This window comes from Schistocerca americana, chromosome 7, assembly GCF_021461395.2.
Source record: "Schistocerca americana isolate TAMUIC-IGC-003095 chromosome 7, iqSchAmer2.1, whole genome shotgun sequence".
Taxonomy (NCBI): domain Eukaryota; kingdom Metazoa; phylum Arthropoda; class Insecta; order Orthoptera; family Acrididae; genus Schistocerca; species Schistocerca americana.
In genome coordinates, this window is record NC_060125.1 from 599,930,829 (window position 1) to 599,956,668 (window position 25,840).

Below are 25,840 nucleotides of genomic sequence, written 5' to 3' on the forward strand. Positions count from 1 at the left end.
AACAGTCCTAAAAAGCGATACGTTTCGACTACCCATAGTGGATGGTTCAAAATGGCTCTGAGCACTATGAGACTTAACGTCTGAGATCATCAGTCCCAAAGAACTTAGAACTACTTGAACCTAACAAGACTAAGGTCATCACACACATCCATGTCCGAGGCAGCATTCGAACCTGCGACCGTAGCAGTCGCACGGTTCCGGACTGAAGCGCCTACAACCACTCGGCCACCGCGGCCGGCGTACTGGATGGCCATCAAGAAAAAGTGCAGGGTCAGGATGGACTGTCCGTCGCCGACAGAAGTGCAAAACGCAGGTCTTGCCGGCAGAGAAGTGAAACCCGTGGGCGAGAGCCCATGACTGAGCATTCCGAATGGCTCCCTATAGTCGGTGTTCCGCAACACCAATGGCGGAGGATCCCTCTGGACGGATGGTGAAAGTCCTGGGCTGCAAAGCACGAGGTCAATGGCCGAATAAGTTCCATGAACCACACTGAAGTGAGAAGATTCTTGACAACTCTACCCCAGCCAGTAATCATGGCGCCACCCCACAAGGGGTTATGGGCGTTGAAGTCCCCCAGCAGTAGGAATGGTGGAGGGAGTTGGGAAATCAGAGCAGCCAATTCATTAAAAGGTACTTTACCATCTGGAGGAAGATAGACATTACAGACGGTAATATCCAAGATTGTCCTTATCCTCACAGGAACAGCCTCTAAAGCTGTGTGAAGAGGCACTGATTCAGAGTAAACAGAGGTAAGGACATACAGATATAAGCCACCTGACGCCCTGCTACAGTCAGTCCGCTTTTTATAAAACCCCCGATAGCCACAAAGGGCAGGCATCCGCGTTGCTGGGAACCAGGTTCCTTGGAGGGCAATACAGAGAGTAGATGTTGAGCTCAAAATCTGTCTTAGTTCAGCCAAGTGGTGGAAAAAACCGCCGCAATTCCACTGGAGGATAACGTTTTCTTTGTTCTGTAAAGGCATGAAGAGATGGAGAATGCAGGTTACTCCCTAGGGTCAGCTGCTGCCATTAGTGGAGGGCTAACGGCTACGAACATTTTATTAGAGGCATTGGCGAGAGCTAGGTCGTCAGGGGACACTAGAAGCTCCACCTCGTCCTCAGAGGCGGAACTGGTGGGTGGGTGGTGGTGGTGTGGGGACCACTGGAACCTCTTTCAGTGGAGCGAGTTGCTTCTTTTTCTTCGTTTTCGGTTTGTGTTCCCGCTGCCCTTTCAGAACTTGCTGGGAGGGCTTCCCTTAAGCGGCATCATGTAAGGACAAAGAGCCACTGGATAACTTCCACTTGTACACTGTGTGGGGTCTTGGAGGGTAGAGCCCCAAGAGAGTAGAGCGTCAGGATGAGAAGGACGTCCACAATCTTGGCATATAAGACTGGAATTACAGTTGGAAGACACATGTCCAAACTTCCAGCACTTGAAACACCGCATAGGGGGAGGGATGTATGGCTGGACATCGCACCGGTACACCATCACCTTGACCTTTTTGGGTAAGGTGTCTCCCTCGAAAGCCAAGATGAAGGCACTGATGGCAACCCTATTGTCCTTTGGGTCCCTGTATACGCGCCGGACGAAGTGAACACCTCGTCGCTAGATGTTGGCGCGCAACTCGTCACCGAACTGCGTAAGGAGGTCTTTGTGAAAGATAAGACTGGACCATGTTGAGACTCTTATGGGGCGTTATGGAGACAGGAACATCACCCGGGCGGTCGCAGGCGAGGAGCGCCCTCGACTGAGCAGATGATGCTGTCTAAATTAGGACAGACCCAGAACGCATCTTGGACAAACCGTCCACCTCCCCTTACTTGTCTTCTAAATGTTCGACAAAGAACTGAGGCTTCATGGCGGCGAAAGATTACCCACCAGAATGCGTACAAACTAAGATTCGGGGCGAATATGGCTCATGCCGTTCTTTAGCCTGACGTTCCTCCCACGGTGTAGCCAGGGAGGGGAACGAGTTCGGATCATATTTCCTGGCAGCGACAGATGACAGACTCCGCTTCATTGCGGGTCATCCGCCCTGATGCCACCCACTCCGACCAAGGGCCCTCTCCACGGGCGCCATCCAGCCACAGCAAGAACCACCTGGCAGGATGGCCATTGCCGGGAGTCCCGATGCCCCAGTGGGATAGGCATACGTGGGGAGTTAACGGCGCAGGCATCAGCAGAGCGATCCCTGTGTTGTCAGGGGGCTACAACCAACAGGGTACATGGCGGCACCACCACAACGGACTGGCTACCGTGCTGGATATTAGGTGACAAGTTGTCCATGGTCGTCGTCAGTGCAGAAAGCGACACTGCACAGTGAATGGTGAAAATTGCACCCAGGAATGTGTCTGTGCCCAAGAGATGGAGAGCGGGCAGGACTGCAATGCAGCGACGAATAAGCTGGCTAAAGGTCTCAATGCACAATGGACACAATACACCAAGTAAGGCGCCCTTCCCCAATCGCCTCGCTCTTCGGAATAATTTTGAAATACGATGGTCAAACCCGAGAGGGGACTATCACATAAGGGCCGAAACGTTTGAGACTCCTTTTAGTTGCCTCTTACGACAGACAGGATTACCGCGGGCCTATTCTAACCCCCGGACCCGTAGGGGGGAGTTTTTTGTTCGAGTAATCTTCAGTAGATGGTGGTGCAAAGGAGGTTTATACAGTTTTAATGATTTCAGTTGTTTCTCAACGAAACTGACACTAATACCTACATCACTCATCTTTGGAGTGGTAGTACAATTAAACTGTGGCATCACTCCTGGACTTTCCTTGCCAAAAGAACATTTGAAAATGGAATTACGCACTTCTGATTTTATTATGCTGCCCTAAATTTCAGCTCCTGCCTCATTCACTAGTCAGTGGACGCTACCTTTCATGCCACTAACACCCTTTACATACGCCAATAATTTATTTGGGTTTTGCGAGAGATCTTGCGACAATATTCTGATATCACAGTAGCTGGAGGCTTCACGCATTGCCCTCTTGACAGCCAAACGCGTTTAATTCAGCACTTACCTGTCTATAGCCCTATGCTTTGTTTTACGCCTATTATGCAGTAGTCTCTGTTTCTTTTAACAGTTTCTTTACAGCGACTGTATACCACAGAGGATACCTCCGCAACAAAAACTGATCTATTGGGTGCATATCTATCCAATGTTTTGGTTCACAATTCTTTAGAACTTGAGCCCTAGTTCCTCTAGATGGTCCTGTCCAGAGCTAAAGTTTCAAGTCCCTTATACGACACTACTCCTCCCTTTTCTATTTTGCTGAACAGATAAATCTTTCTAATTATTGTAATTGCCCTTTGTTCTTTGGTAAACATTGTTGCTACAACTGCCTCGTGGTTACTGATACTAATTTCAATGTGGTCATCCCCAAAGAGGTCAGATCTATGATTGCTTTTAGGTATATTGTATTTCCTATTGTGCGCCCCACGTGGTCTGTGGTTGCCTTTAGGTATAGTGTATGTCCTATTGTGCGCCTCACACACGCGTTCAACTTCTTCCCTAGACGCGAAAGCAGACATTGAATTTTCATCTGGTTTGTTTGTTTTCGTCTTTTATAAACCAGGAAACACGACGCATCACTATTCTTATGCAGTTAATATTTAATTCTTCAGTGACGCTACTTAAAGCCCTCGTTTATGAGCGGCAGAACCTAATCAGGTTAATAAGAAGTACAATGAACCATGACGGGGATATTCAGTTTTACCCAAGTTTAGCCGAAACGGCAATTTTGGTGACAGTTTTATGGTTTCTTCTCGTAGCTCTTTTAAACGACACAGCCTGCTGGTAACGCCAAATATCGAAGCTATTCAATGGCACAAGTAAGTAGTGTCTATCTTATCTGCACCAGTCCCATCTCAATGACTCGTTGCACTGAATAAGGAGGAGGAGGATAGGAGGAGGAATGATATTGTCTGAAGTTTCAATTCTGCGCTAAACGATACGGCGATTTCCGACATTAATGGGCATATTGTACACCTTGTGCATATAATAATTATTCGTCGTCTCTATGATAAATATTATGCAGATTTCTTACATTCACCAGCCCGGGTGGCCGAGTGGTTCTAGGCGCTACAGTCTGGAACCGCGCGACAGCTACGGTCGCAGGTTCGAATCCTGCCTCGGGCAAGGATGTGTTTCATGTTCTTAGGTTAGTTAGGTTTAAGTAGTAAAGGAGTTTTGCTATTTGGGGAGCAAAATAAATGATGATGGTCGAAGCAGAGAGGATATAAAATGTAGACTGGCAATGGCAAGGAAAGCGTTTCTGAAGAAGGGAAATTTGTTAACATCGAGTATAAATTTAAGTGTCAGGAAGTCGTTTTTGAAAGTATTTGTATGGAGTGTAGCCATGTATGGAACTGAAACATGGACGATAAATAGTTTGGACAAGAAGAGAATAGAAGCTTTCGAAATGTGGTGCTACAGAAGAATGCTGAAGATTAGATGGGTAGATCACATAACTAATGAGGAGGTATTGAATAGGATTGGGGAGAAGAGGAGTTTGTGGCACAACTTGACTAGAAGAGGGGACCGGTTGGTAGAACATGGTCTGAGGCATCAAGGGATCACAAATTTATCATTGGAGGGCAGCGTGGAGGGTAAAAATCGTAGAGGGAGACCAAGAGATGAATACACTAAGCAGATTCAGAAGGATGTAGGTTGCAGTAAGTACTGGGAGATGAAGAAGCTTGCACAGAATAGAGTAGCATGGAGAGCTGCATCAAACCAGTCTCAGGACTGAAGACCACAACAACAACAACAAGTTCTAGGGGGCTGATGACCTCAGAAGTTAAGTCCCATAGTGCTCAGAGCCATTTGAACCATTCTTACATTCCTCCTACAACTGCTCTGCAAATTAATCTGCCATGTCCAAATCAATCACGAGGAGCGGATCTTCTTCTTTCTAGATATTTCTCATTAGACACTCCACGTGGTGTTAACGTTTTTCCATAGTCTTAAAACCCTAATGTCACTGTTTCCATGTCAGCTGTAAATGGCAGACTTCGTCGTCTGCTAAAAAGACTGTTGGTATCTAATCTTCAACACATGTCGTTAACTTTGATGAAATAACTTCGTTGTAATGTCAACGTGCAATTCTAAGCAGATGTTGACGTAGGGTAAAATGTAATTAGTGTACATTTCTCAGTAATGGGCTGGCTTAAAGCTAAATGAAAATTCACTCGTTCCTTGTTCAACGAAATTAGCAAGTTTTACGTTTTTTCAATGTTTCACTCCACATATCAGATCACTTACGAAACTAATAAATAACATTACGGTGTATTGGTCTTGTTCCTTTGGTAATGCAGATCTGGACGGTGGTTTAACTACTATGTAAACAACACGTCTCAAAAGACAAATCTACAATACACAGAACGAACATTAATCCCGATGGGTAATAGTGCTATAAAAGACGCCCATAATTCTGGCACAGATAAGCTTCTCGTATAAATTTCCGCTGCTCAGACAGCTGAGCGTCCTTCATCGTGCATACTGCTTGAGACCTTTCACAGTCTCACAGATGCCTGTGCACTGCCCGTAAAATCTGATCGATGATGACCACCAGTAAACCGAAACTCGCAGGAAGGTATTCGAATGACGGATATATGAATACTACACTGACGCTTTGGGTGTGAACACTGAACTTGCAGAACAGCAGCAGGAATCGGTGTCACAGTCTACTCGGGAACGCCGAAGATGACGCTGCACTGGTTTACTGAAGCACGGCGCTTGCGCTAGTGCTTGTCGGTTAACGGTCGTTATGCAACACGATTTATCGGTGCCGATTACGTTATCACGACACGAGGGCAACACACTACTATCAAAGACCTTTGGAAACAACGGCTACTTATCGCGTCTTTTCCCGAGCAGTCTTTTCGGTGCCGCCCTCAATTTTTCACATATAGTGGTGCCGCTGTTAGAAGCTTCAATATCTTCGTCTTTTCGCTGCTCAATCTAATCTACATGGATGACCCTTCGCCTGCTATTTCTGTTCCATTCACCCACACCTGGAAGCTCGTCACGCGTCCCTCCCATATCGATAACTTAGCATGGCTGGGATTCAAGGACACGTAAAAAATTTTAAGGGACATCATGGTCGCCTTATTACCTTTAGCATGTTGTTCTCGCTAACAGCCTCAGTCGCCATTAACCCAATGAACTTGTGTAGCGGCTTGATACAATTTATGTAAAAGATGATAATGTTAAATATCTAGGAGAAAATGAATTACCTTTTTTCTAGGCAATCTACTTTGACGTCTGTCTTCTTACTCTTCGTTCAGAGCTTTGCTACATTTACATGTCACGTGGTATTATCCTAGCAGCTGTGATATTAACAATGTACACGGGAAGTATTTTATATCAAGAAAATTATTCGCTTCCCGGGAAACATTTCGTTCTTACGATTACAGTCCAAGACCGTTACAGTCCAAGACCGATCAGTCTCTACTTCAGGAGATGTTGAACTCTCACGACGTTGTCTGTGCTTTTTACGCTGCTGATAGCTCTATCGAGAAAGAATTATCTTCAACGGGAGGTAAGTATCACCACTGTTTATTTTCTCAGTTCTTATCTCTTGGGAGTTGAGCCATGGAGACTTACACGAATCTACTAAGTCATAGGATAACAGAAGCTGCGCGTGGCAGATAATAAAGTACACTCTTGAGTAACACCCGTACTAGTCCTACTGGCAATTGACAAATGAAGGTGGTCTGGAAACCAACACGAGATTCTTTTGCTTTATCCTCGTGTGCTACGGGTGAACCGTTCCTTCCACTGTGAGCTACTGAGAATTTTCACGACGATGTGTTAATATGAAAGCCCCGAAGCGTCGCTTCTAACCACAACTGCACCACCTGCTCACAAAAAATCTTTCCAGCCTGAAAGAACAGATATTCTGTTATCTATGTTGCTTTTACCGTCTTAATAACCTTCATCCAGCAAGGCGGTTGCTGTTAGCTACTACTGATTATAATATTCTAATACACCATACCTAATACCTCATACATTTTATAAAAATATGAGTACTACGAGCTAAGCAAGATATTTGATCCGAATTATTTGCCACCAAAATCGGGATTAGTGTACGGAGCTCTGAGTTTACCAGAGACACTGAATTAATCTCAAGTAACGCATCAAGACAATGCGAGTGGCGCGAAACCATTGCCGGCCTGTATGTTCCAAACTTGTTAACTCACTCTCATATCCTGTTTTACAAAACGCTACAACTTACACTGCTCTGTGCACCGAAGAAACGTCCCACCTTTATTTCTGAGACAGAGCACACTTTTCCTTCAAGAAACCTTTACTCATCACCCCCCCCCCCCCCTACCACCGAGGGAGGTGAAAAAGCAACAAATAAACAGTGTAACCTCCATTAAAAGAGTAATGTATTTTCTCTTTAAACACACACGCCGTGACGCGAAATTTCGAAGACACCCTCTACCCACAGTTGTTCAATATTATCCTCCCTCTTCTGCTGCCTCGAGTGATAAATTCCGATACGTTTTGAGCCAATAAATTACGTTCTTTTGCTTCAGAGTTTTACACTCACTAATGTACAGTCTAACCGGGCCGCTTTCCTTACCTCAGGTAGATCTGCTTGAGAGCAACGCCACTGTTCACACACTGTTTCGGAAGTGCAAACTGTTCCAGCAGAGTCTCCCATTCTGAACGGCTGTTCACCTGTGAACATAAGAAAATGGTGTCACATGAAAATAAAAAAAATGCGATGTTATGGAGCGTCAGCAGTCAGTAACTATCAAGTTCTCAACTGAATCGGGTTGTCAGAGAGTGAGCACAATCTCGTATTGGGCAACTACGCAGAAAGAAATCGGCCCTGGACTTTTCAATGGAAGTATCAAGGCATTTGCTTTATGCTATTGAGGGAAACCTGATCTCGATGGTCGGGCAGGAAGTTTAATCTCGGTCCTCACAAATGCGAGACCAGTGCTGTGCGGCACCTGGTCAACGATCGCCGAACGAGAAGGGTTAGTATGCAGCTGAAGTGTACCACTGCAAATTAGTACGACTCTTCTCTTTAACGACGAGTTCTGCACCACAAGGTATAACAAATGTGTCTAAGATTTTACCAGACGTACTCATCTTCTATCTGTCCAACTTTTGGAACGATTGCGCCAGAGCATGCAGGATAGTAAGTTAGGTGGTCGCTGAAGTCTGAATTTGTTACTCTGCATTTGTGAACGGATGACTCGTCTTTTGCATTCACTTCTCTACTACAGAGCGGGAAGGAATGTTACTTTAGAACTACGCCAGTTTATAGGAATAGTTGGAACGAAGAGTCAAAAAGTAAGGGAATTCTGCAATTTCTCGCCGTTGGGCTTCGTAACATCCAGGGCTAAGTTACTGTCTTCTGCAACAGTTCTATACAACGTGTCACTCTTATTCCCACGTTAGTCGTTGTATTGTAGCAGACCGCGAAACATGGCAACTCCATTGTCGATCTGCACTAAGGAGTAAATTAGGGCTGTGATTTGCTATTTGTTCGTGAAAGGTGTTAAGCCTGCATTATCGAATGCAAGCGCAGTATGATAACAACTGTTTATCGCGAAGTATGATCTACGAACGGATAGGGCACTTCAAACAGGGAAGAACTTCTCTCTGTGACGAGGAAAGCTCGTGCAGGGCATCGACGTCAACAACTGACGACAATTTGGAAGTCGTTGAGGGTATGGTGATGGAAAACAGACGAATCACAGTGGAAGAATTTGCTAATAATTTACTATTAGTCACGATTCAGCGTATTACATCTTAGACGACAGGTTAAATATTCGGAAAATGGGTACTGACAGAATTGTCAGCGGAGCATAAGACGCGAAGGATGGATATCTCTCGTAAACATTTGGCCCGTTTACCACCGCGAGGGAGATGGATTTTTACAGCAAATCGTTACTGTAGAAGAAAAGTGGGTACATCTTCATGAATCCGTATGGCTGCGAGCATGGTTTGAAAAACACCAATCACGACCAGAAGTTAAATTTAAACCTCAGCCATCAGCTGATAAGATTATGCTAACACTGTTCTGGCTCTTGGGAGGTGTGGTAGCCGCTCATTTTACCCCAAAAGGCGAAATTGTGGACAGTGAGAACTATTGAGATGTGTTGGGAGCTAAGCTGAAACCTGCAATTAGTGCCAAACGTCGCAGGAAGCTGCGAAAAGGTATCACCCTGCAGCAGATAACACTCTGCCATATTTTGCCAAACGGACGGCCGAAACAATAAAGGAGGTGGGATTCGAATTGCTGGAACATCCGCCATGCAGTTCAGACCTGGCTCCGAGCGATTTCCATATGTTTGACCAATGAAGGAAGCGCTCAGATTTGCAACCGATGCAGAAGTCACTGATGCGGTGCAAAATTGGTAACAGGTGCAACCAAAAAACTTTTTTCCGATGGAATCAAAAAAATTTGTGAAACGCTGGACAAAGTTCATTCAAAGTGCAGGGACGTTATGTAGAAAAATAACGTATATTTCAGTTTTCTCCTATCAGAATAAATATTCTTTTTATCAAAAGTCCCTTTACTTTTTGGCTTCCTCTCGTATATCTCTAACATTTACTTTAAAAACGACCGTGAATCTCCAAAAAAAAAAAAAAGAAAAAAAAAAAAACCTTGGTTGTAACACAATAAATGGCGTGTTCGTCATACAGATCAACAAAGTGCTTGGCCAAATATGGGTTGTCTCGTGTTAGAATATTATCAGTGCATGGAGTGGATAGCACCGTCTTCATGTTAACTAGTCCTTGGTCGACGTTTTGCAGATCGCGATTCACCCTAGACTTGTGGCGAGAACAGTTTCAAAGGATAGTGGTTTTCCCCCCTCTGACGCCATCACATGTCAGGGTAGCCGAAATGATATATTCTGTCACAAAGATACTATTTCTAAATTTTGAATATTTAAAATCTATTTGTCGTTAAAAACTAAATTCTTCGTCTGCATGTGTGTTTACATATTTTATTTATGCCACGTCTAGCAAGATGTGCGGCAAGCAATTACATATTTGTTTTGGTCAATAGACATCGTAAGTCATGCTCTTAAATTAATTTGGTTCCTTGCTTTTGTTTCCACTGCTACCCCAGTCTGAAGCCTTACTTCCCCATCAGTGAGTTGTATGAATGGAGTCTGCATTCTAATGATAGTCCTTACCATAGTCATGGTTACTGGCCGCCGAAATTTCGCTAAAATAGTGGCAGTTTTATTTATCAAAATTTGTTTTTAATGTGGTATCTTCACCGGAGCCAAGAAATTGGTCTTTGTTTCGACCTTCACTATACAAAAAACTTCCTTTGTTCACTGAAATCAAACTGTTTATTTGGTATTAAAATTTATTACTGATGACACGCATTGATTTCTGCCACTGGATGGGTAGCAAAATAAACAAAGGAATAAAAATGGCCCGCAGTGTCCTCCTTAAATTAAATAAGCCTTCAATTCGTCTGAAATGTGACAATCAAAGTATATTACGAATCTGGATATGTAACAAGAAAACCATTCGAAATTTTAGGCTTTCTCAATAAACAATTCAGAAGCGAATTACAAAGTCAGTAAAAAAAGAAAAAGAAATCAAGAAATTGTGTAAGTGGAAGATTTCCAATAATGAAACTGTTTTTGGTAAGACATGAAAGCAAGCGATTCAATGGTACCTCGTCAGTGGAAATTCTTTGCTGGATTCCAAGAAATAAGAAATGTCGGAGACGACGATCTGATGATAGGCGGACAGATGAATCAGAAAACATGCAGGAGCAACACGCATATTTAAAGTCCCGGAGAAACCTTTTATACAGAATTAATGTAAAACTCTGGGTAATGCTACTGCTGATCTATTAAATTGGATGAGTCGATACCCGAGATTATGATAGAAAAATAATTTGGTAGTCATTAAACAATATACGAGCTTATTTGCTCATAGGGTCCCCCACAGCCCAATGCTCGAAACTAAAAATGTTGGAGCTGGAATTAACAGGAGTGTTGATAATCCCTGCTCGAGTTTTCTTCGCTAGTATCGAGTGTAAGTGTCGAAACTTTGAATGGTGAAACACTTAGGAGGTTCGCATTGTAGAACCAGAAATACAAAATCTATCACCGTTTTGGCCAAAGTAGTGAAGGAAGTGACAGTTGCCGACTAGATTGGCCGAGCGGTTCTAGGCGCTACAGTCTCAAGCTGCGCGACCGCTACGGTCGCAGGTTCGAATCCTGCCTCGGGCATGGATGTGTGTGATGTCCTTAGGTTAGTTAGGTTTAAGTAGTTCTAAGTTCTAGGGGACTGATGACATAAGAAGTTAAGTCCCATAGTGCTTAAAGCCATTAAGGACACCACACGCTTCCATGCCCAAGGCGGAATTCGAACCTGCGACCGTAGCGGTCGCTCAGTTCCAGACTGTAGCGCCTAGAACCCCTCGGCCACAACGGCCGGCAAATGTGGAAACAGCACATAACTAAAATGGTTTATTTTCACAATAACAATTGTTAAAGTAAATTGCAATAAGTAACAAGTAAAGTAATAATTGTAATAAGTAACACGAATTTATATTGGAACCGATAAATATCAGTTTCACTGAGTTTGCTAACTACGTAGGCCGATTGAAAATATTCTCTTTTATCTATAGTTATTTTCTTACTATTTTCGCTACAGTTGTAACTCTATGACGAAAAGAAAACTATAACCTTCTAAGTGACTGGTAGACAAGCGTCTGAAAAGGAACTGGAATTATGTAAAGAACATGCATCTTTTTCTCAAAATGGTTCAAATGGCTCTGAGCACCATGGGACTTAACAGCTATGGTCATCAGTCCCCTAGAACTTAGAACTAATTAAACCGAACTAACCTAAGGACATCACACAACACCCAGCCATCACGAGGTAGAGAAAATCCCTGACCCCGCCGGGAATCGAACCCGGGAACCCGGGCGTGGGAAGCGAGAACGCTACCGCACGACCACGAGATGCGGGCATCTTTTTCTCTTTAATTCATAGAATATACAGGGTGTTACAAAAAGGTACGGCCAAACTTTCAGGAAACATTCCTCACACACAAATATGGAAAAGATGTTATGTGGACATGTGTCCGGAAACGCTTAATTTCCATGTTAGAGCTCATTTTAGTTTCGTCCACCTACGCACAATGGAGCACTTATCACGATTTCATACGTGATACACTACCTGTGCTGCTAGAACAGTGCCTTTACAAGTACGACACAACATGTGGTTCATTTACGAAGGAGCTCCTGCACGTATCAGTCGAAGTGTTCGTACGCTTCTCAACAACAGATTCGGTGACCGATGGATTGGTAGAGGCGGACGAATTCCATGGCCTCCACGCTCTCCTGACCTCAACCGCCTTGACTTTCATGTATGGGGGCATTTGAAAGCTCTTGTCTGCGCAACACCGGTACCAAATGTAGAGACTCTTCGTGCTCGTATTGTGGACGGCTGTGATACAATACGCCATTCTCCAGGGCTGCATCAGCGCATCAGGGATTCCATTGGACGGAGGGTGGATGCATGTATCCTCGCTAACGAAGGACATTTTGAACATTTCCTGTAACAAAGTGTTTGAAGTCACGCTAGTACGTTCTGTTGTTGTGTGTTTCATTCCATGGTTAATGTGATTTGAAGAGAAGTAATAAAATGAGCTCTAACATGGAAAGTAAGCGTTTCCGTACACATGTCCACATAACATATTTTCTTTCGTTGTGTGTGAGGAATGTTTCCTGAAAGTTTGGCCGTACCTTTTTGTAACACCCTGTATATAGTAACGCAGTGTGGCTTCCAAGATTAACGCATTGCCAAATGCACGTAGCTTTCTTTTTCAGCAATTGTAAATTGAAATCGTACAAAATAGCCACACTGTTCAGTAATCAGCTCTACGCTGTTATCAAAGTTCCGTCATGAACGTCTCATAAAAGGTAAGAGCCACACTTTACTTTTAGTCGCCATTACCTTCGACGCTACAATCGTTTATAGCAGCTGCAACATAAACGTAAGCTCAGACGAGCTGTTGCAAGTTGGTAGCGCCAACTGATCGGCCAACTCGCGCGCCGCCAATCCAACAATGACGAGAAGGACGGTACTGTCATCTAGCCTTACTGCTCAGAATAGTAATTTACAAGGCACTGTTCCAGCTCGTGCTAGCTGGTGACCAATACTTCCAGTCACCGGGATGCTTTCTAGATTGGCTTCCGACACTGGTTCCCCCAGACGCTGCAGCCGTGTCACCATGTGGAGCGCCCCAGCGCGGCGCGCCGGCTCCGCAGCGCGCGGGCGCGGTGTAAGGTTACTCGGCCGTCACTGTTGCCAAGTCTGGGCGGCGGCGGCTGCTGGCTGGCTGGCTGGCTGGCTGCGCGGCGGGAAAGCGCCCAGCTCACTCAGCGCAGCGCAGCCAACACTACCCTGCATCACTCACTACATCAAGCGGCAGACGCGTGCCACTCGGCGCTACCGTATAATACACTTGAAACCCGCCGCGCACCTGACATCGAGTGCAACTGTTCGCTGCCCGTGATGCTCATTACAACTGCTATTTCTGGGCCCTTTTGGTAGCCCCAAATAGCAGCCAGCCGTGTTTGTCGAAAAAATTATGGGAACTTAGGTACACCTATTATGAAAGCTGTTTTGAACACAGCGTCTTTCTGTCGTATTAGAGTGTAAATTGACCGAGTTTGAAGTAATAACTAATGTTATGAAATGTCTGTAGTGATTGTTGTTGTTGTTGTTGTTGTTGTTGTCTTCAGTCCTGAGACTGGTTTGATGCAGCTCACCATGCTACTCTATCCTGTGTAAGCTTCTTCATCTCCCAGTACGTACTGCAACCTACATCCTTCTGAATCTGTTTAGAGTATTCATCTCTTGGTCTCCCTTTACGATTTTTACCCTCCACTCTGCCCTCCAATACTAAATTGGTGATCCTTTGATGCCTCAGAATGTGTCCTACCAACCGATCCCTTCTTCTAGTCACAAACTCCTCCCCAATCCTATTCAATACCTCCTCATTAGTTATCTGGTCTACCCATCTAATCTTCAGCATTCTTTTGTAGCACCACATTTCGAAATCTTCTATTCTCTTCTTGGCCAAACTATTTATCGTCCATGTTTCACTTCCATACATGGCTACACTCCATAGGAATACTTTCAGAAATGAGTTCCTCACACTTAAATCTATACTCGATGTTAACAAATTTCTCTTCTTCAGAAACGCTTTCCTTGCCATTGCCAGTCTACATTTTATATCCTCTCTACTTCGTCCGTCATCAGTTATTTTGCTCCCCAAATAGCAAAACTTCTTTACTATTTTAAGTGTCTCATTTCCCAATCTAATTCCCTCAGCATCACCCGACTTAATTCGACGACATTCCATTATCCTCGTTTTGGTTTTGTTGATGTTCATCTTATACCCTCCTTTCAAGACACCGTCCATTCCGTTCAACTGCTCTTCCAAGTAGTGATTATTACCCATTTTCTAGAATGCTGGGTTTCATTGGACATACTTTACATTGTTGTAGATATAACGGAATGACGTTATTTTGAGTTTGTTTGCCGAGTTCACAAATCTGTAAACGTACTTTTGTTCAGCGCAGACAGCAAGCCAGACAATAATGGAAAAGAACAACCTACAGATCCAAACATTCGATAAAATACGGCGAGGAATCACAGAAACATAAAAGATTTTTAGGTCTGGTTTCATAAAAAAAATAGTCTGCATTTTACAGAATTGTGTTAGAGTAATCACTGATGACAGCACAAAGGGGTGGTAAAACATGTTTGAAAATTTCAAATAACAAGTTGTTTGCATAATAGGCGGACCTAAATTTCCATAATATTGCAGTTTAATTGCAATGTCTCTACATTTCATTATGAAAAGAAGTTTTCAATACACGATACATTTTCACTGCAATGAATGGTGTCAGTAATGTCATTTCTGAGTAATATTTTCTGCACAGAAAGAAACGGTAGCCCACATTGCTTTTTATCAAATTGCGTACATGTTTGAACGACAATACCTAATTTCTGGGACTGTTTAGACAAAACTTCATTTTTTAAACCTAAAATCGTTTCGCTGATAATGTAGCCATTGGTATTTCGCTTTTACTTTAAAAGCACCGGGGTTCCACTACCTGCACGAGTTCCACGATATTACCCACTCACATTTCTTTCCCCCTAAATATCACATCGCTGTTCAACGTTGTTTCCACGTGGAACATATCATTTTCAACACGAGCACCTGTTGTTATAGTAAATTGCTTTGGAGATAACTTTTTATGTTACTAAACTACAAGCTTTCCCTTTCGCGGAGACGGAAGAGGGCGTTAAAGTTAGTTATTTGATGACTCTTTTGAAAATTTAATCACACTTAAAAATATGGCTACTAGAACACTGTGAATGGATCACTAGAAGTATGACGATCAAATATTCCCATACCTAAGTGATCATTTTGTTTTGTTTACTCTGGTCTGCTGGTCGAGTTTCCTTTCCTCTAAACGTTACTGTACACACTGTTTCACGGAAATTCACATTTAATTATGTACCCTGACATGCTCTATCGTTACAGCATCTTATTTATTTCACGATTTATAATCTATGAATCGTTAACTTTGAATACTGAGACGTGATTATGGTGCTCTGTCGAGCATTGTGTTGTAATGAGTGTAAAAAAACTCTGTCAAACATTTTGTTTTCTGTGATTGTGGGTTAACCTCTTGGGTTTTCTTTCATTCTTATTTTGTGGTGAGTTTGTTTATGGTGTTTTTGTATTGATTCTCCCTACAGTAAAGAAGCGGTGACAGAGTGAATGCCGGCGAGCTCGGTGACTTCCAACGTAGACTAGTCATTGAATGTCATGGGAGTGACAAATCAACCAGGGACTCTTCAGCCCTTCTAAAGCTGCCCGAGTCGACTGTTGAGCGATGTGAATGTGAAGTGGCAACGCGAAGGAACGATCTCAGCTGAACGAAGACCAGGTAGACATCATGTACTGAAGACGGCCAGGAACCATCGAGCATTATTAAGAGTGGTTATAATAAATTGCATGAAATCAGCGGATCACTCAAGAGTTCCAAAGTGTTACATCAGTCCAGATAGCACAACGATTGTGTGTAGGGAGTTAAAAGGAATGGGATGCAAAAAGAGCGACGCTGCTGGAGAGTGGATGAGTGGAAAGGAGTTATTTGGAGTGATGAATCACGCCTGGAGAACGTTACCTGCCATCACGTGTAACGCCAACAGCGAAGTACAGAAGAGGTGGCGTTACGGTAAGGGGATGGTTTTCGTTGTTGGGTGTGGTACCGAACTGCGCTTAAGCAAACGCTTTATAAGGAAGATTACAAACACATTTTATAGTACTGTGTACTGCATACAGTAGATGAACGGTTTGGAGACGATGATTAATTGTATCAGCATGACAATACATCATGTCATAAAGCAACATCTGTGAGGCAATAGTTTGTGGACAACAATATCCCTGAAGTGGAGTGGCCTCTCCAAAGTACAGGCCTGAACCCAATGGAACACCTGTGGGACATGATGGAACATGATGGAACATCGACTTCGCTCCAGGCCCAGCATCCAACATCACTACCGCTCTGGTTTCGGGTCTCGAGGAAGAATAGGCTGCGATTTCTTCAAAGACATTCAGACACCCCACTGAAAGTGTGTCTGGCAGATTTCAAGCCGTCATAAAGGTGAAGGGCGTACACATCCCGTATTAATGTTCACTAATTGGTGTACGGATACTTTTGATGGGTTAGTCTATTTAAACAATACTTAAATAGTGAAACACTGGAATAATTATTAATTTTCGATAAGAAAATAAAAAGTAACTATAGTAATATCTGAGTATACTATAAATCAGGAACAAAATAAATAACAATGCAAACAGTAACAATGCAAACATTACACAAAAATAAGTGCTACGGGGTTTATACAAGACAAATTCTCCAGGAGGACGTCACCACATTTCTCAGTCTTCCAGTCCACATAACATACGAGTATAATGACCTGCTGTACTGGGCTCAAAGCACTGTCGTAAATCCATTTATACATACATATGAAAAACGTAAAAGTTATTACTCAGACACACAAATTCCGGCAACATTTTAACACCACCAATCGACAAAAAGAAAATGTTTCTGATCACAGATTCGCAGTAGCGTTTCACATTTGCGTCAGTTCGGCACTACTGTTCATAGTGTGACTGTATAGACGCAACTAAAACTCAAAACCCTTAATGCCTCACTGTTGACCCTGCTCCTATGTTCCTTCATACGGCAATATTTATTTGGGATCTTTTTCTATCAAACGAACAGAAACAGACAAGAGCATTTGCAGGATTATCTTTTCGGTTTCTTTCTTAACCAGCTACATGGTGAAATACTGATAAAATGAGACAATTTTTAACACGCTCAAAAATCTGACAAATATTACTCTCTTCGCCCCTATTCGTTTCCTCTCTCCCTCCCTCTCCGCAGTAAGCACAATGCTTTCCAATACACTTGCCGATGTATACAATCAGCGAATACAATCAGCAAGAACATGAAGTTGAATAACATGCATACGCTTCTTTAGTTGCTCGCAAAACACTGTATCAACTGGAGCATGACAACGAAATGGCTGTTGTGCTCGCATTTCATCATCACTTCTATCACTGCCTCCCATTCACGTAGACAACTATGAAAGATGCAGAACCAACAGACTTTGTCATCATCGCCGGCCGTCGCAACTAGGCGCACGTTGCCTTCAACTTAGAAGCGGCCTCGCGCTCGCGGGGGCCAAGCTGTGACAGCACAGTTACGTAACCTTTGTGGATGACGTCACGGCGCCGCCTCCGCGGCCAGCGTGACCTTGCGTGAAGCGACCTAAGTATTTCAGATGCTCTCTCACGGGCTCGATGCCAAGGAAGAGTACTTCCGCCGGCAATATGCTGCCGTCTCTCCCCTGCAACTCCCTTCCAAACAAACCACGCTTGTTATCTGTCCCCCGCCGCTCCGTATCCGCTACCTTATCGCTCACTTGCTAACGAACACCACAAAGATGCGGTACAGTGGTCTCCAAATAACTGTTTCAAAACTTTTCTGCTGCCCAAATACTTTAAATATCTTTTCTTATAGATCTAACAATTACTTAGTCAAAAAACAACACACACAGACACACACACACGAGAGAGAGAGAGAGAGAGAGAGAGAGAGAGAGAGAGAGAGAGAGAGAGAGCGCTGAGAAAACTTTCAATTTACAGTAACTTCATACTGGCATCTTTATTGGCGCTGTTATATGATGGAAATGTGTTTTTCCAAACAGAGATGGTATCTCTAATGTTATGTTCGGGTAAAGTAATTAATAATTAAAAGCTAGAAACCCATGCTGTAAAAAACGATGTGAAAGATACTAAAATGGCACACTTTTTTTAAATTCACATTAACATTATCTTGTTTGCATATAACACGCGCAGTTCTACATTTCACAATACTAATGCATCATTCTAAAACAATAATGTTTGATGGCCCATTCATTCGTAGTTTTGACCGTCGTTCTTTAGAGCCCACTTCAAAATTTCTTGGCAGAAAGAATGATACGAGTTCGCCAAACTGACAATGTTTTGAAATTCTGCCACGTCCTTGATTGTATTGGTCTTAATTGGAACCTGTCCTGATAGAAAAGGCTACCTCTTCTGGCGCAGCCAGTGGATCTCGTTGCAAGTGCACGAGAGAAGTGTGCCTAATCAGTCCATTGACCGCCGCTGAAGCCGTCATACAACTCTTTCTGTATCATCAAAGACAAAATGTTGAGTTTCTCCATGAATTCTTTTCTTTCTGTTCAACGCCTTCCACCACGACTTCGAGCAGTAACATCATCCCTAACAAGAAAATTTTGTAAGAATAACTTTTTTGGCGTCATGCATAGTGAACCATCTGCCCTGTTTCCCTAGTATCCTTTTTATAATGTCGAAAGCTCTATCACAGGGTAAAAAAAACTGTATCCTCACTAGAAAGCGACGTTGAATTTTGTTGAATCTCCCAGAACCGGTAAGCACAACAGAAATTTGCTGACAATGGGATTCTTATTCTGAGCTGGGCAGTTGTCTGATAATAGACGAAGATCAGTGCATTCTTGTGGTACTTCTTTGTACAATCATTTATGAATAAGCCCATTTCACTTAAAATTTTGTTGCTTTCGATCCGGCCGGCCTGAGTGGCCGAGCGGTTCGAGGCGCTACAGTCTGGAACCGCGCGACCGCTACGGTCGCAGGTTCGAATCCTGCCTCGGGCATGGATGTGTGTGATGTCCTTAGGTTAGTTAGGTTTAAATAGTTCTAAGTTCTAGGGGACTGATGACCTGAGAAGTTAAGTCCCATAGTGCTCAGAGCCATTTTTTTGCTTTCGATCCTCATGGTAGACACATACCGTGCTTGTATGTCTTCATATAGTGTAAGCAATCTGAGAGTAAGTTGCCTTAGATAAAACACAACTAGGAAGACATTTTGCATGCATTCTACACACAAAGAAAAGTCTAAATTTTCAGCTTCTGTATTCTCGCGTTGAAGAGCTGTATATAATTTCTGCTCTTTCGCTTATAAAGAAACATGTCACAACATTCCCGTTGTTTATTTATTTATTTTTTCAATTACAACATACCTTTTTAACACTGAAGTACTGACAGAATTACAAAGAATCCGTAAAAACTTATGACAACCTATAATGCTATGCGCGCTTAACAAGATGGATTAAAAAACAACAATGAACGACAGTCAGCGATAGCAACGAAACATTTGCCTGTCATCAGCACTGGTAATGTCATCTAGGGGTGCGAGTACAAAGTATTAAACGATATGCAGCATCATCAGTGTTGTTATCTAAGTTTTATTTTCAAAGGGGCATGAGTCACGACTCATGTCTCTTTGCTCTGAACAGGATATGAGTCATTCACTGATTCGTCTAATAAGATAACATTGTTTTTCAGAATCCTATACAATGGACACTAACTGAAGGAGCTTTACCCTCTGTAATGTCAATGTGCATTTACATCTGACGCAATAGCAAACTCAAAATCATCGTATCACAGACTGATGCCCGTTAAAAAAAATGCGATTAACTGCTCTCTTCTGTTTTCAACACCAATTCCCTGCATACAACTCCAGCACCTGCCATCACACACTCATGCCCGAGGGAGGTCTCGAACCTCCGACGGGACCAGCCGCGCGAACCATGAAAGGCTCCAAAGACCGCACGGGTACCCCGCGCCGCACTCTTATCTGCCTGTGGCCATTTTCACAAGCGACTTGCTTTCTATTTAGGATATGTTCGGAGTGGACATTTCTAGTTATATTGTCACACTTAAATGTATTTAAGTGATTCATTATCCAGAGTGATGTGATCCAGGCGATAATGATAGTTTTTTCTTCTTCTTCTTCTTCTTCTTGCGTTACGGCTTCTGTAGGACCACGGGTAGCCCCTTCGTGGACTGCATTTTCCTCCTCTTCTCCCAGAACCTCTTCGTTCTTTCTCTTCTCCTCTCCCGCTCTTCTTCCGAGATCTTCAGTTTCCGTTTCTCCTGGCGGCTCCACTGGTGACATTCTAATCTTTTCCTGTATTCTTCTCTGTCATTGATCTCCGGCATATTTGTCGGTGTATATTTGTTCCTCCAATTTTCCTTTTCTTCGACCTTGATCCCCAATTCCAACCAGCCCTTCCGAAATTCAACAATCCATTTGGTTCCTGTCTTTCCCCTTGTCCTCCCTGTTGTTTCCCACACTCTCTTCGTCATTCTGTCCATACAATGACAAGTTTGTATACACTGGAGAATTTTTATCATTGGATTATTCTGTGTGAAATACGTGACGTGCCTGCGTGGCTTTAGTATAAAGTCCGCACCTTTAGTCAATTTGTGCAATAAATTTATTTTATCGTAATATTCAGCTGAGTTTATCTTCAATGGTTATCCGATGTACCAATTTGATTCTCAGCATTCTTCTGTGGCAACTGATTCCAAAAGCTTCTATTCTATTCATTTCTTTTCTAAACTGTTTATCGTCCACGTGTCACCAAGCAAATACATCCAGGAACGATTTCCTAACATGTTCAATGTTGAATTTCTCTTCTTCAGGAACCATTTTCTTGCTACTGCTACTCTCCGTTGTTTATCCTCTACGTTTTGCCCACTACTAGCAAAACTCTTCTACTACTACTACTTTTAGTGTCTCATTCTCAAATCTAAAGCCCTCTGCAACACCTGACTCCATTCGATTACACACCAACACCTTGTGTTTCGCTCTTATTAATGTTTATTTTATAATCTCTTTTTCGAGATACTACTCACTCAATAGATATTTCAGGTTTTGTTTACCGTCATTAAAGTTTTCATTTCTCTTCCCTGAATTGTAATTCCCGTTTCAAATTTCTCCTCGATATCCTTTACCACTTGCTCAATGTACAGAATGAATAACATGGTCTTACTCGCTTCTGAGCTACTGCTTCTTTATGTCCTTCGATTCTTTATAACTGCAGTCTCGCTTCAGAACAAGTCGTAGATGATCGTTCGGTTCCTCTGTTTCATTCGCGCTATCTCCGGAATAGTAGATTCCAGTCAACACTGTCAAATGGTCTGTACTGCCTCGCGTGCTTCTACATTTCTGTGGAATCCAAACTGATGTTCCCCTACGTCGGTTTCTGCTAGTTTTTCCATATGACTCGGCAGCACCTGCCTTCCTAGACGGCCTGGCCAGCCCGGTGTTTTCCCTTTGGAAAGCGACAGTCCCCGGGGCGGCGCGCATGCGCACGGGCCGCCCGCCGCTGGGAGCGCCGCCGCCGCCGCCGCCGCCGCGCCAGCGCAATCGATAGCCGCCGCCGGCCGCCGCCTGGCCACACCTCGCGCCTCTTGCCGCCTCTGGCTTCTGCTTCTGCCGCCACGGCCTCTCTCCACACCACAGCGCCGCCACGTTTCAATCACTCAATCCCACTTTGTTCCACGGCGCACGGACGTCAATTATCCACTTATATCACAACACCGGCGATGTCCTTCCAGCGCCGCACAAACAGACCCATTACCGGAAATTTACCGGTCCGTTCGGCCAGAGCGTCGAGCATGCGGATTCGTCTGAAGAGCGACAGAACGTCGCTATAAACCCATTTGGAGGCCAAACTATTGTTAGTTATCTAGTTACGGCCCTGTGTCCATTTACATGATTTTTACGAAGGGCTATACAGCACGAGTTGACAAACCTACAAAAGACAGTATACACACATTATGGACCAGTAGACCCTGGAAGCAGCGGCGAAAACTCTCTCCAAATGTTGTGTATCATAAAAGCAATGCAGTTTACAGAGAACATTAGACGCAGACTCTCTTGCAAGAAATTCACATTCCACATCGTACGTCCGAAACAGTGTCCCACTTTGCCCTAAGATTCTAAAAACGCACCTCAAGAGTGTTCAATAATAAAGATACTGCTACCACCAATATAGAGACGTCGCTGCTTTACTTGTCACGATACTACTGCAATTGGCAAGTCGTTTCCTTCTTCCGAAATTAGAACCGATGTAATCAACCAGTTATAGTACGGCCTACACGTAAACGAGAACTTAAACAGTGCATGTGAAATTATATACATTCGGTGGTATACCTAAATATTCAGTAACCAATTGCATAAAGGAAATTTAATTTCTTAACCAATTTAGGGCATTTAGTGCCACCCTTAAGAAGGTTATACCCATCTTATTACTTGCGAGTCTCGACAATCAGATGTATACAACAAAATGCGGTGGTCATGTGGTTAAAAGTGCCAGTACGAAAATTGTATAAACAAGCCAAACAACAAGTGCAGACGTGCCAGGAGGCACTATCAATCACATGACCATGGCAATTTGTTGGATGGTTGATTAGGGGGAGGGGACCAAACAGCGAGGTCATTCGTCCCATCGGCCCATCGGATTACGGAAGGATGGGGAATGAAGTTGGCCGTGCCCTTTCAAAGGAACTATCCCCGTATACGCCTGAAGTGATTTAGGGAAATCACGAAAAACCTAAATCAGGATGGCTGGACGCGGGTTTGAAACGTCAGCCTCCCGAATGCGAGTCCAGTGTGGTAACCACCGCGCCACCTCGCTCGGTAGGGCATTTTGTTGATGCGTCTTATTGTTGACACTCGCCAATAATGCGATAGGTATAGCCCTCTGAAGAAGGGCACTTAACAGCCCGAAACCGGTTAAGAAATTAAATTTCCATGATGCAAATTGTTGCTCATTACTGCGATGTATACAACTACAGGCCGCGCGGGTAGCTGTGCGGTCTAGGAGGCCTTGCCACAGTTCGTGTCCTCCCTTGGGCGCGCGCGTTTGTATGCCTAGGGACCGACGACATCTGCAGCTTTGTCCAAGAATATCCAAAATATAACAACTACAGTTGTTGAGGATGGGTAAAATGTTAAATATTAGGTCAGTACATACGTTAGTAGCGGTTTGGTTTTGCATGTTGGTATGAAGTGGAGCAATCGGAACGTTTCCGAAATAATCTTCTATTTGCGTTCAATAGAGGGGTGACAGCAGCGAGCGCAGCCAAAACATTTGCGCCGTGTATGGGGATAATGCAGCTGGGAAGAGCATGGCAAGAAAGTTGTTCTCGTTTTAAGGAAGATATTAGTGACTCTCCACGTTCCGGAAGACCTTCGAGATTTGATGAAGAGCGTTTAAACGGATTGATCCACAATGATCCACGTCAGTGTAACCAACGACTGGCAAATGTGATGAACTGTAATCATTCCACCATCGCGCGGCATTTACGTGCAACAGGGAAGATTCAAAGATCGGATGTATGCTCTAAGCCACAACTGCAAAAGGCAGCAGGTGGCCAAATGTGCATCTCTGCTTGCTCGTTATCACCATTCTAAGCCTGTATCGCTCCTGGTGACGAGAAACGGTGTCTTTATGGTAACCTAAAGAAAAGGAAGTAGTGGTTGAGTTCACACAAACCAGCAACTCCCCGTACAAAGAACTGAGCGCATCCACAATATATAATTTTACGCATCTGGTGAAACAGCAATGTTGTTGTGTACTTCGAATTGCTTCTCCACATATACACATCATCATCGCTGATATTTATTGTCAGCAACTGAATCAGGGTTCAAATAGCTCTGAGCACTATGAGACTTAGCATCTGAGGTCATCAGTCCCCTAGACTTAGAACTACTTAAACCTAAGGACATCACACACTTCCATGCCCGAGGCAGGATTCGAACGTGCGACCGTAGCGGTCACGCAGCTCCAACTGAGTCACCTTGCAGACGCAATCCAAGAGCAACAACTAGGTAGATTGCATGAAATGATGTTATTCCACGATAATGTCCACCCGCATTCCGCTAGACTCACAAAAAACACTATGCAACAGTTGTGCAGTGAAGATATTGCACAGTCGCCTTATTCACCTGACCTTGCGACCTCGGATTTCCATTTTTCCGCTCTTTATTGAATAACCTTCAAGGAACTACCTTTATGGATGAAAATGTGCAACGAACACGGCGCGAAGAGTTGTACGTCTCAAAACCACGCGATTTCTACAGTCGCGGAATCGAAAAGAGACCCCAGCGTTGGCAGACTGTTGTAAATAGTGAAGGGAATATATAGGGCGACAATTACTGAACTATACGAAATAAAATCGTCGTAACTTCTGAACCGTTTGCGTTAGGACGTTCAAACTGCATGGTTGATCGCGGAGCATGATGGGAATTAGAATGGTTTGGTTTAGCGACGAAGCCCACTTTCACTTGGGTAGGTTCTACAATAAACAAAACTGGCGCATTTGGGCTACTCAGAACCCGCATTTCGCAATCGAGAAGTCTCTTTACCCTCAATGGGCGACTGTGGGATGTGCAATGTCTAGTCGAGGTGCGATATTTCTTGATGGCACGGTGACTACCAACGGTACATTTCGACGCTTTCGGAAGATGATTTCATTCCCGTTATCCAAAGTGACCCTGATTTGGTCAAGATGTGGTTCATGCAAGACGGAGCTCGACCTCATCGAAGCACGGGAGTGTCTGATGTCCTAGAGGAGCACTTTCGGGCCCGCCATCTAGCTCTGGGGTACCCAGAGGCTACCGGTACTTTCTCAGGATCTGAATACACGTGACTCCTTTTTGTGGGGCTATATTAAAGACAAGGTGTACAGCAATAACTCCCCAAACCATTGCCGAACTGAAAACAGCCATTCGGCAAGTCATCGACAGCATCGATATTCCGACACTTCAGCGGGTCATGCTGAATTTCGCTATTCGTCTGCGCCACATCATTCGCCAATGACGGCAGGCATATAGAACATGTCATAACCTAAATCCGAATATCTGAAGAGACGTTTACATGCTGAATACAGTGTGTGAACGCCGTAGTTTGTAACGAATTTACATTTTTTTCCCCCGTGTAGTTCAATAACTGTCACCCTGTATTATTGATTACTGAAGTCTCTGTTACGTGTACCTGTTGTGTTTATTAAACTTATAGAAAAACTCTACGACCTTGTGCACCACTCTCCTGTGGGTCGTCACGCGCGTTTTCTCTGGGTTTCGGCAGACATTTGCAGTTTAATTTTTGCAGGGTGTAAGTAGTCAGTCCCAACGAGTGCTGTTCATCACGTCTTTCATGGGACGCCCCTGTTGGCGGATATCATCGGTTTGTTTGCCGTTACGAGCAAAATGACTTTTAAAGCTGAACCTTAGGTGCCCATCCGACTGAGCAGTGCGAAATGTGTGCAGTGAGATGAACGTTTTATCGATACGTATCAACAGGAAGAGTAAAAAACGAAGAATAACCAGGACTGCAGAAGCGACAGCACCGCGCAGG

General features: G+C 43.8%; 1 protein-coding gene and 1 non-coding gene across 2 annotated transcripts in view; one reads left to right on the forward strand and one right to left on the reverse strand.

Annotated features, from left to right (window-relative positions):
• The window catches only part of LOC124623140 (AT-rich interactive domain-containing protein 2), a 323,487-nt gene that overhangs the window by 239,885 nt on the left and 57,762 nt on the right, over nucleotides 1-25,840 (reverse strand). Inside the window, exon 3 of the mRNA XM_047148930.1 lies at nucleotides 7,598-7,695. Coding sequence (XP_047004886.1) covers nucleotides 7,598-7,695 — 98 coding nt within the window. The remainder of the gene's footprint in view (nucleotides 1-7,597; nucleotides 7,696-25,840) is intronic.
• Nucleotides 4,060-4,143, forward strand: Trnas-gga. Its single transcript is given in 2 exon segments — nucleotides 4,060-4,099; nucleotides 4,109-4,143. It is a non-coding gene; the product is annotated as a tRNA-Ser (tRNA).